This window comes from Anastrepha ludens, chromosome 6, assembly GCF_028408465.1.
Source record: "Anastrepha ludens isolate Willacy chromosome 6, idAnaLude1.1, whole genome shotgun sequence".
Taxonomy (NCBI): Eukaryota; Metazoa; Arthropoda; class Insecta; order Diptera; family Tephritidae; genus Anastrepha; species Anastrepha ludens.
This window is the reverse complement of record NC_071502.1, coordinates 124868185-124879947: the sequence shown is the minus strand read 5'-3', so window position 1 is coordinate 124879947 and position 11763 is coordinate 124868185. Positions and strand designations below refer to the sequence as shown.

Below are 11763 nucleotides of genomic sequence, written 5' to 3'. Positions count from 1 at the left end.
CCAGTTTAAAAAAAGTGATTTCGAGAAAAACGCGTTTAAAGTTGTAAGTAGCGTTCGGGGCATACCTGCGAGGCACTGCCGTCGAATGAAAAATTTGGGCATTTAGACATTTTTGCTGGCATCCCTCATTTGGTATATTATTTCTAAGACCCTAAAGCACCTTTTAAGACAAAAAAAAATTTTTCGATTTTTTCAAAATTCTAGACCAGCTTCCCCCCTTAACGCTTGGGGCGGAACTGAACTGTCAAATTGACAGTGTGAGTTACAATGTGTCAATATTTCTTTCTGATTTGGATGCCATAAGGAAAAAACGTAAGTGCAACATGTAAAAATTGTTTGTGAATTTTTTTGGAGTGGATTTTGGAACAGTGAATAATTTCTTACGAAATTTGAGAATTTAATGTGAAATCCGAATGAAATTATGTGTTCGTGGAAAACAAATTTTTTTTCGTTTTTTTTTTTTGAAAAATATAAATGGATAATGGTTAAAAAAGATCCAATGCTTAATAAAACATATAAATTGAAACGAAAAATTCATGGATGATCAGGAAAAAAGACGATTGTTTATTCATATGCGTTGATTTGAAATTTAAAAACAATCTTCTTTTTTCCTGATTTTCAATTTATATTTTATATTTACTCAAAAACAAATAGAAAAACAAAAAATATTGTTTATGCCAAAGCGCTTGAATAAAGAATAAAGAAATAAATAATATGAAAACCATATATTTTCTGTTCTAAACCATATCTATTCTATTTTAGTGTGCCCAGCGAAGGGGGCCGGGTTTGCTAGTATCATACATAAAAATGGGCCACAAAACAAATAAATAAACAAGAACAAAACCCATCCAAAGGAGCTGATATTGCGACAAAGTACAAGAAGAGAAACTTTACCAATGATAGAGCATTCATTTGGGAAATCGCTAACGTTTTATTAAATTTTTTTAATTTATTATAATTCACCGCTATTATTCAATTCAGAACTCTATTAAAGTTTAAGTAGCTCAAATATTAAAAAAGACATAAAAATTATAAAAATGTCATTGACGTGGTAAGGTCTACGGCAGCTGCGGTGGTTGTTTCGAGTGCTCCTTTAGGCATAGGAAAATTATCTATTATCTTCGCTACCTCTTCTGCCCGACAACAAAACGTGTAGCCCAATGTGGGTACACGCCGAAGATGGCCAAATTTACTTTCCTTCAGCCATAAAATACTATCACAAATATCAGTCGTACAAAATTCGGTATGATCTGGAGATTCCATCTGAAAAAGATAAAAACACAACAAATATTTACTGAATAATTTTATAAAAGTAAAATTGGTTTACGTAGGGAGAATTGTGTCCGATTAATACGAATTCCTCTGCCTTACTGGGTGAAAGTAATTTCACATATGCCCAGACGAACATTGGCGCCGAAACTTTTAAGCCATATGATTGCACTGCCAACTCCTCCGGTGGGTCGCTAGAGCTTCTTGTTATGGGCATAGTTGCGTTCCCGTAAGATCCAACAAACACCATATATTTTTCAGAATTTGCCCGTTCCTTTAAGGCATCGAGGAAAAAACGCCAATTGTTTTGGCGCAATTGGCTCCACCACATTATATTAAAAATATAAGTCCATTTATCGAGCTGTTTGCGTAACTGTTCATCTTGAAGAATGCTTTCAAAATCAAAGCTGAAAGCTCTGAAAAATGTATTTGGTTCCCTATCTCTGGAGATATTAAAAGATTGTTGACTGAAGAAAAAAATAAAAAATCAAAAAGAACGTGGGTGTTTAATTTAGAAATATTTGGAAGTGCTAGCAATTATTATAAAAGCGAGGAGTTGAAATACTCCACGATACCTACCTCATAAAATCGAAGTAATTTTGAAGATCGTCAACCTTTTGTTCGAGTTCCACCCCCAGTTTGCTATTTACACTTTGCTAAATAAAAAGTAGAGATGAATTAAAATTGAATGCTGAAATAAATATCTTTAAAGCAGTAACAGTTTTGCAAAAACAGCCTAAATATTTCTGATGAAGCTTTTTAAATTGACTTTTAGACAAAGAAATAATAAAAAAAACCAACTATGTTAAATATTATTTTTAGTTAACATTAAGGAGACCGAAAGTTTTAATTACTTAGAAAGGATGATGAAAGAATATATTTCCCTGAGGAAAAAATATTTCAGTATTAAAAAATACGATTGAAGACGCTCTATTAAAAATGTGATTGCATCACCAAAATATAACCGCGCTGGACTTTCTAGCATTAAAAGGCTTTTGCGCTTTTTGAGAAATATTTAGTCAAGCTTTTGGTTCAAAATGATCACAGTGGGACTCATACAGCAGTTACTTATTGCGATAGTATCCAAATTCATGGTCAAATATGTATGCAAGATTATTTCCCTCAAAAGTATGATATAATTCCGCAACACCCAAAAATTTCACATGCGGATTCTGGACTAGGATAAAAATCTAATCTTAGATTATAATCACAATTAAAAAAAAAAAACATTAATGGACATCAATAAAGGTCTGATGATAAGTCATGGTATTTTTATAAAATAATTTATAAAAATTTATATGCTTGACATTTTTTCGGAAAAAAGCGATCGCAGTGCACGCATTCGAACAATATACGAGTAGAAATGTAATATTGACGCGGGCATCTTTGGCTGAGCGCCTCCTTCAAATTGTGGTGTACGCATTGATGTTGTTCCACAAATGCAGGGAGAGAGGAACTTATAAGAAACTTTTTCACGCCAGAAATACACGCGGAGAAGAAAAAACTTTCTACCATTTGATGTTTCATACCCACAGTGGACTACGGCGCACTTTAGTATGGCGCCATACACTTTTTGGCAAAAAATAGAAGGGGTGCTCCTTGGATAATCTCCATTTTTTTACTTTTCGCTATATTGATGGGTTTTTAACAGTTAATTTTTTTCATATGTACCAGTTGTGCTAAAAATCTCAATATAACCGTGGTGTTATTTTGCGACCTCACAAGATTAGGTGTGAAAAAGTCACTAGTAACTCATTAACAGTGCATATAACAGTGCTATAACGTGCAGAGTGTCTTACCTCGGGAGAAATCAAAATATCCTTTTTCTCGTATGCTATGTAGTTGGCATACTTCAATTCAAATGTTTCAATGTCATAGCATATCGCAAGCTTAATAATCGTTCCTATTAAGGGAATTTTTTCACCAATTCCATAGCTCAGGGCTTCATCACAATTAGGCAATTTTTTTTTGCTTTCGTAAAGGCTTGAACTAGATGACGAGGAGCAATAGATTGTATATTCTTCTGTACTGTCAAAATCTAGTCCTCTGATCTGAATATAATTATTTTCATCACAAAAAAATGAAGCCATTTTGTACTGATTGTGTCTCTGGTCATTGTAGCTGTTTCATGGGTAAATAAATAAAATAATAAAACTTATGGGCATAACGCAACGGAAATTTTTCTAGGATTTTAAGAACTATGTTTAAATCTACTTACTTTGTTGTAACGACTATGCCACTACCGCAGTATGCCTGTATAGATTCACCCTTGTTAAGCTTTATATGGTTTTCGGTGGATCTGAAAGTGATGTTTTTTGAGCCGAATGTTTTTGAGAAAAGTGGGGACGGGTCACGCACAAATAATTGGCAGGAGTGCACTGTTTGTGCGCTGCACAAAATAATGCACAGAAAACTCAGCAGTTGAACAATTATTTTACACATTTTTAGCTTATTCGTCGCTCGAAGTCAATGCAACTGAAATTGGTGTGGACTGTAGCTGGACATTTTATAATAAACGGCAATCACTTTATTCTGTGCACAAATGCAAACATAAATACCTACATACATACGAAGCATAAACATACCTGAGAATAATCCTGCATATGCATATATTTTTAAAATTTACATACAGTACGTTTAATAAGTACATATAACACAGGAAATTATTGACAAGTTTTGACAATCTATTTGTTTCTTATTTGATTTTAAATTTATGAAAATATAGTTCGTTCTCCTTCAAGAACCAAAAACTAAAATTTAATCAAAATTTCAAACTTTTTAATCAGAGTTTTTAGAACAATTTCGGGTATGCATTTAATTTTGATGCTAAAGCGTAAATTTGAATTGGTTTAAAATTCGAATGGATTTGTGATCATTTTTTTTTCTGACTTGTATTATATTTTTCTCCATTGAAAAATTTTGAGCATTCGCTATATGGAGAAAATGCACATTGAGCCTCTTCACACTTACTCTTTATTTATTCATTTACTTTGATGAAGATTTGTTGATTTTTTTTAATTTGCGCAATGTTTGAAATCAGGCTTTGTAGAACCATTGTTATTATATATTTTCTTAAGCAAATTAGTAAAATTAAATAAGAAGCAAATACATTGCCAGGACTTGTCAACAAGCCCTAGTGCTATAATTGTTGAGTGCACTGTATGTAGCTGAGCTTGCATTTTGTTGTTTATGCGCGTCGTTATGCCGACTAAGGGTTATCAATTAAATCACTGCCATCGCTTATTTGTTTTTGTACCCAATGCATAAATGCTAAAGTATATTGAGTTTCCTCAGCTAATAATGGCTATTTTTAAGCGACTTAAAGAGGATTCTCGGATCAATACTATCAAAAGTATTTCGGCGAAGTGATCTTTACCCTAAGCTATTGCCTAAACAAAGAAATATCACATTTCTTCTAAGTACAGTGTAGACCTTTTACGAAAAACATCAAATGGAATGAATGAATCGATAATGCTTTTTTCATAAGAGCAGATCAAAATCACGATTATGCGATTATGCGACCATGTTAATATAATTTAAGGGAACTGGCATCCTTGGCAAAATAATTGCTGAAACCAAAGAGAATTTGAATTCTATTCACATTGCTTTTTCTAAACAGAAATCTCATCTGCCACCAATGACTTAAGTAAGATCCAGTCGTATATGAAAACTATGATGTACTATTGTATGTATGTATGTATGCATGTATTGTATGCCTTAGCCAGAAGTGTACTATGAGGTACTATTACCGGTGAAAAGAGCTGTCGTCGAAGCGCAGGCGTCCAAAAGCTTCGGATCAACTCTTTTAACACATTCTTCAAAAGCTGCCTTGCTAGATGTGGCAATTAGTCCAGTCAAAAGAAGATTTAACTTAGTAATTTTAGGAGTATGCGAGTTTATGGTTTTATTATGTAAAGCCCATCACTGTGAACTTAAGTTTGAGTTTTCGGGGTCGGGGGTTGTGTCCCGCGGCCGCCATCTTAGAAATAAGGGTGCAACTGGTTTTTTGCGTTTATCTCGTGAATTCCGAAAGTTACGAACATTTTGTAAAATACTTTTTTATAGATAATAATATTATCTACAACTTTCATTCAAAACTTTTTATTGTAAAATTAATCATAAAGAAGTTATAAACAAAATTACGCGAAAAATTAAGGGATGCATTTTTTTCAAGCGTAATAACTTTTTTGTTATTGATTTTATGGAAAATATACATCAGAGCTTTTTTATAGAGCATTCTTTTGTAAACATTTTTGTCTATAAGTTTTTTCCGCTATCTTCATTTAATCTTATGATTTTGAGCTGCTAAGCGGAGCAACCAATACATAAGCGAAGCCAATAAGCGTATACGAATATCATATATGTACATTGCATTTAGACTTTTCTACTTTTCTTAGAGATGTTATTATGTTATTATTGTTATTATTGTATTGTTAATTTTGTACGCAATTATATTTATATTTTATATAAATTACTGAGACTCCTTTCCGCACCACCTAAGAGGTAGAGTCTGCAGCGCGTTTTTTTTTTATGTGGTCTCCCCTGTAGGCCTCATTACTAACAGCCAATTGCGCAATTAAATTAGCTATTCCTTCTCCTTGTATTTTCTTCATATCGTTAGTAATAATTAAAGAAAGCCAAAAACACTGAAATATTCCACCAAAATAATTTCTATGAAGAAAAACCTCTCAAAGCAGTATTGACAGCTGATTGTAAATTTTTCAGGTAATCTGCCATATGTGAACGGGTAAATTAATTTGGTGGATTTATAGGTGATTAATGCATATGTGAACGTATTAAAATGTAATAAATCTGCATGAATATTAAATATTTTGTGCTTTACAAAATGTTTTTTGACAAATTATTCGCTGAATATAATGGAACTATTAATATTTTATTTGATGTATTGTGCATTCAACAAGTGATTTTAATCGCGGATAGAAGCACGTGTTGTTAAAAAATAAAATGGAATCTGCGAACGCGTATAAGAGGCATATTTTGTGTTTTTTTTTTATAAAAGTGGTAAAAATGCAACAACTGCTGCTGCAGAAATAAACACTGTTCACGGAGAGGATACCGTGAGTTTAAGGACTGCGCAAAAGTAGTTTTCAAAATTCCGAAGTGGTAACTGCGACGTGGAGGATGCCCCGCGCGCTGGTCGTCCTGAAGTCTTTAACTCCGACGCCTTGCTCGAACTCGTGGAAGCTGAGCCAAATTTGACAGTCGATATGATAGCTCCGAGGTTAAATTCATCGCATGGAACAGTTCACAGGCACCTGGTTCAGTTGGAGAAGGTTTTAAAGCTGGGAAAATGGGTTCCGCATAGACTTTCCGTCGCACAGTGGGAGAAATGGTCAATCTAGCGGCGCTTTCTAAATAGCTTCTTAAATACAATGAAAAAATACATTACTTTATTCTAAAAATATGTGTTAATTATTTATTTCTATGTTTTTATGTTTTATTAGAAAAGAAAAACTATTCAGAGTCGGAGCTCTCAGAATTACTGCCGTCAGGTAGATCATTTATATGTAAAATAAGGTTTTTGACCTCATCATTTATTTCAATGTGATTTTTGGAGTACTTGGAGGGGCTTTTAGATTTAGATGTAATAATAGGATCTGAAGAAACAAAAAGAGTGTGTATTAAGTCTTCCATTTTATTCAACCTTGAGTTTTTTCGCGTATGGTTCAGTCTATAACTGCGAAAATCTTTATTTCTTGCCTCAAGTGCCTCTTCTGACATCATTCCTATTGGTAGCGAAACTTTTTCAATAATATCTGCTCCGTGTATTAATATTTTATGTACAGATGGAGGCATATAAAACCAAGGATATTCGGAAACAAATAATTCTGCTGTATTCCAGGCATATATGCGAAAAGTCTCTATGTTAACTGCATACCCACATGCCATAGTACGCAAAATTATACGAAGCCTTTTATAAGTTCTACTTTTACGTCAGTTACTGTAGAGGCTAAAATTGGGTGCTGGAAAAATATTCTTGCAGTATTCCCAGTGTTTGTATTGCCTGATCCTTTCGTGGGAATGTCCACCAATATACCCATTTTTTCTTTTAGCTCAAGTTGAATCTTTCTTTTGGTTTGCTGAGCGATTTCTTTATTTTCTTCACGAATTTGCCAATTTTGTATGGGTATTCTATAGGCAATATGAATTATACTCTCAAAGCACCGTCTCCAAGCATGAAGTGTTGACAATCCGTACTCATACAAGTGCTCCTGTGGTTGTCTCAATTGAACATTATTTAGATTATTCATCAATTTTGGTGTTGCTCCACAAATTCCACAGGCCAGCGATGATGAGCCCGCTAAAGTGTTAAAAACTTTCCCATCAATCATTGTTAAATGGAATTCATGTACTACTTCGAAAAAACTCAACTTTGTCGGAGCAATGCTTACAATTTGCCTTTTAATATTATCTATCTCAACCTTCACTAACTCCGCTGACTCTTTTTCAAAAATTATTTTAATGGGTCTGCAGAACCGAGTTGAAGAAGGCCTGTTATTTTGCCATAGAACAGCGTTTTTTAATTTGTAAAAGCACAATACATACAGCAAATAAATACTCATCAGTTATTTCACAATCAGAAGCACTAAAACGTTGACGGTAAGTGGAGTGACCACTGCTGCCGTCACAACCCCATTTAAATATTGCTTTTATGCTGTCATTAATATTGCCTACAGTCAAAACACCTTCAAAAGATTTTGAAAATCCTTGTACTATACGAGCAACAGTATGGCCTACAAGACTTTGCAGGGCAACTTCCGCTGAAAGTTCAGTTACGTGTATGTCACTGGGGTAACACTCTGTTTTAGCCTTAAGTAAAATATCGTAGCTTGGATAAATATTGCAGTTTCGTTCTTTGGCACTATATTGCATTATTTACGACCTTTTTGAGTATCCGCCATCTATATAAAGAGATAAAGCTTCCTCAGGTGTATACGGAATTGGGGTTTTTTGTTCAGAGTTTACAGACTTAAGTATTTTCGAAGCAGTCGAACTTTCTGCAAACAATTTTGAAACAACCTTTGAAGCATTTCTTTTTCCAGCTCACAGTGGGCCAGGAGACCCTTATAAGTGGCCAAAATTCATAATTCCCAAAACACCAGCAATTTATAACTTTTAATACCGCTATGTACAGGTTTTGGGGTCTCTGACTACGAATATGAAGTCAGATTTCAACAATTCAAAATGGCGGATCCAATATGGCGGACATACATTTTTTAAAATTAATTATTTTTTACCAAACTTAGTATTTAGGGGTTTTTGGGGGCGCTGATTACGAATCTGCTGCCAGATTTTAGAAATTAAAAATGTCGAATCCCTTATACGGACCTTTTTTTTAAATTTTATCTGATTAATTTGAAACTTGTTACTCGGGATTTTTTGTATCGCTGTTGACAAATCTGCAATTAGATTTAAGCAATTGAAAATGGTGTCAGATAAAGAGACACGCCTGCAGTTAGCCTACATAATAAGTGCGACTTCAGACTCCTTCTTTTTTTTTTGAATTTTTTGTTGTTTTAAATTTTTTTTAAGTTTTTAAATATTATTTTATTGGTTTTTATTTTTTTTATAAATTTTTTTAAAAATAGGTAAATACTAATTGCTTGCTCTACGAGGTCAAATATCGTCATTTACACCAGATTGTGAGAATTACTTCTGTTGATTCCTTTGCGTATCGAATTTGAATAGGGCGACAAAATCTTGGAGACTGAGATGTAACATTATTCCACAAAATTACATCCACTTCACTTGATAACCTTAAGGGGATAAGTGTAGTAACGAACAGATTTTCATCTGTAGGAGTCTGTTTCTCATTGACACTATCATAACCTTGTTTGTAAGGCGAATGCCCACTACTCCCATCAAATCCCCAAGAACACATCAGAACAGTTTTGAGCTCAGTAATTTTATTTTTTTGAATAAGACAGTGTAAAACTTCTCTTTGTAGTTCTATTATTCTATTCACCGTGTGGTTTAAAAGTTCTTGAAGTGATACTTCAGCTAACGTTTCAGAAATTTTAATTGACTCTTTCGACGGTCTTAACTTTTCTTTGACTTCTCTAATCGCATTATACGCAGGCCAAATGTCTGCTCCACTAGATTTGGTCGCTAATCGCATATTCTGATAGACTCGTTTAAGCATAGAATTATCGAAAAGAAATGCTAAAGCCACTTCTGGGCTTTTCTTTTCTATTGTAGGAAAAGGTGTTGTTATTATTTTTCTAATTTTCTTAGCCTGTTCCTCGCTTTTTGAAAGTTCGTTAAGTACCGATCGCAAATCTGCTTCCCCTGAAACTCGTGCCGCATGACTAGTAGCCATTAATAGTGTCTGACGATCATTATCATGTTCTTCGCTGATTTTAGACACTTCTCGTCTTTTCGATCTAGTAGATTTTTCTGCAAAATCGAGCGATGGACGACCTCTTTTAAGTATTTCAGTCTTACTTATTTTAGCTGTGAGGTCTAAGTCAGGAATAGTAAATTCAGAATCTAACCACTCTGAATTTTGTGACTCAAAGACAGCTATTTTCCTACTGCAATGCTGATATTTTGCATTTCTTTTTGATTTTAAACTATTTAAAGCATTTTTCAAGCGTTCCAATCCTTTACGACCTACATCTGATTTATTGATACCAATTTTAGTCAAAATTGAATCAACGGTTATGGTTATATTCATGTCATTATTACCTAACATAATTTGAAAAACCTCTTTTTTCTTCAATGAAGTCATTATGAATTAAATAAGTCAAAATTGTGTGACTCTTAATACTTGGTTAACTTTTTACACCCTATTGGCAAATGATTGATATACAGTCAACTCGCGCATAGATCAGTAAAACTTCATTTTTTTAAAAAGAAAATGAAAAACCGCAGCAAACCGCACCTTTAGCTTGTTACATATGAACTACTGAAGACGTTAATGTAAAGAAATTGTTAATAGCTTCTGGAGTTTTGCGCAAGGCTCAATCGGCGTATTAACAAGTAGTAAAAAAAACAAAATTTTTCACAATTATTCTCAATATTTCTAACATCAGATTTATTTTTTCAGCTATTGACTATTTTCACATACTACATGATTGCAACTAATGAGAAAATGCAATATAATTAATGACAAATACTACATTTCAGTAAAACAGTGACAGTTTAGAACAATAGCTATATGGTGATCATTTAAGCCTTACACTTATATTAACTTATTATACAAGCTTAAATATTTCATTGAAACTTATAACATTTACAAAATAACTACTTTCACTTATCTATATGATGATACTATATTGCATTTTGAAAAATCTTTCAATGACTTTTGGCCAAATTTTTTGGTCTTCTGGCCCACAGTGCAGCTTTGTAAAGACTTACGCTTGCCGCTACCATTAACTCTTGGTTAGGTGTTTCGTTAACAATTGATGCAATTTTTTTTTGAGTTTTCATTGTACACTCTGAAAAAGGTTTTTGTATACGGTGATCAACAGTTGGCTTAGAAACAATTATATTTTCATCAACCATTTCTTATTTCGCTCTTCGAACACTGACATAACCCTATGACATTCTTTCCACTTTTCTACAAGTTTGCTTATGAAATTTCTTAATTGTTTTTGAATTTTGCGAGTTTGCCCTTCACTATACTTTGAGCGATCAATGACGTTAGAAAATATATGATTTTCAACCATTAGAAATTTTTTTGTTGGTACTGGTTCACTGTGCCATATTAAAAAAAGGTTGCGTTTAGACTCTACCATAGTATCTAAAAAAGGAAAAAAATCAGTAACTTGCAAATACTTGCAGCCAATTTTTTGACAAGACGTAGACCACAACATATTTTAACAAATTATACAAACATTGAATCGAATCCCATCGAATCCACCACAGTTATTTTCTACGGAACATTGGATTACATATATAAAAACACTTTGATATAGGACAATTTCTTTTTCCAGTGTAAAGATCTAAAACAAATATTAACAGACCACAATGCCTTTTTTTTATTTAACACATATCAAATTATAATAATTAAGTCGCAAATCTTATTAAAAAATTGTATATTTAAGTTTTTCAGTTCAACAAAATTGCACTTAAAAATAGGTAAATAGTAATTATTGCACTTGTTAAAACATGTGTTAAATTCGAAAGCTCACAGATATGTGAATATTTGGAACAAAACAAAAACGAAACCAGAAAAGACCCCATTAGGAAATAAATTTTCAATAAAACAAACAAAATTTGGAGAAATCTGAATTTAAAAATTTCGCTAAAGCGTCGCTAGATTGACCATTTCTCCCATTGTGCGTCGCCAACCTTTAGCAGAAAATGAATGTGTGCTCTCAACGTGTGTGCTGCAACGGCTTGAAAATGAAAGTTTTTTGAACTTTATCGTTACTGGTGATAAAAAATGGGTCCTTTACAATAATCCTGTTCTCAAACGCCAATGGTTAGATAAAGATGAAACACCAGAACCGACCCCTAGAAATGGCA

General features: G+C 33.3%; 1 protein-coding gene across 1 annotated transcript; it reads right to left on the bottom strand.

The window, feature by feature from the left end:
* Positions 1–911: 911 nt before the first annotated feature.
* On the bottom strand, positions 912–3762 carry LOC128866175 (uncharacterized). The gene is made up of 5 exons (XM_054106703.1): positions 3488–3762; positions 3069–3390; positions 1849–1925; positions 1328–1736; positions 912–1263 (listed from the first exon to the last, which is right to left on the bottom strand). Exons 1-5 carry the CDS (start codon positions 3709–3711, stop codon positions 1030–1032), a joined length of 1266 nt encoding a protein of 421 aa, XP_053962678.1. The 5' UTR covers positions 3712–3762; the 3' UTR covers positions 912–1029.
* Positions 3763–11763: the final 8001 nt, after the last annotated feature.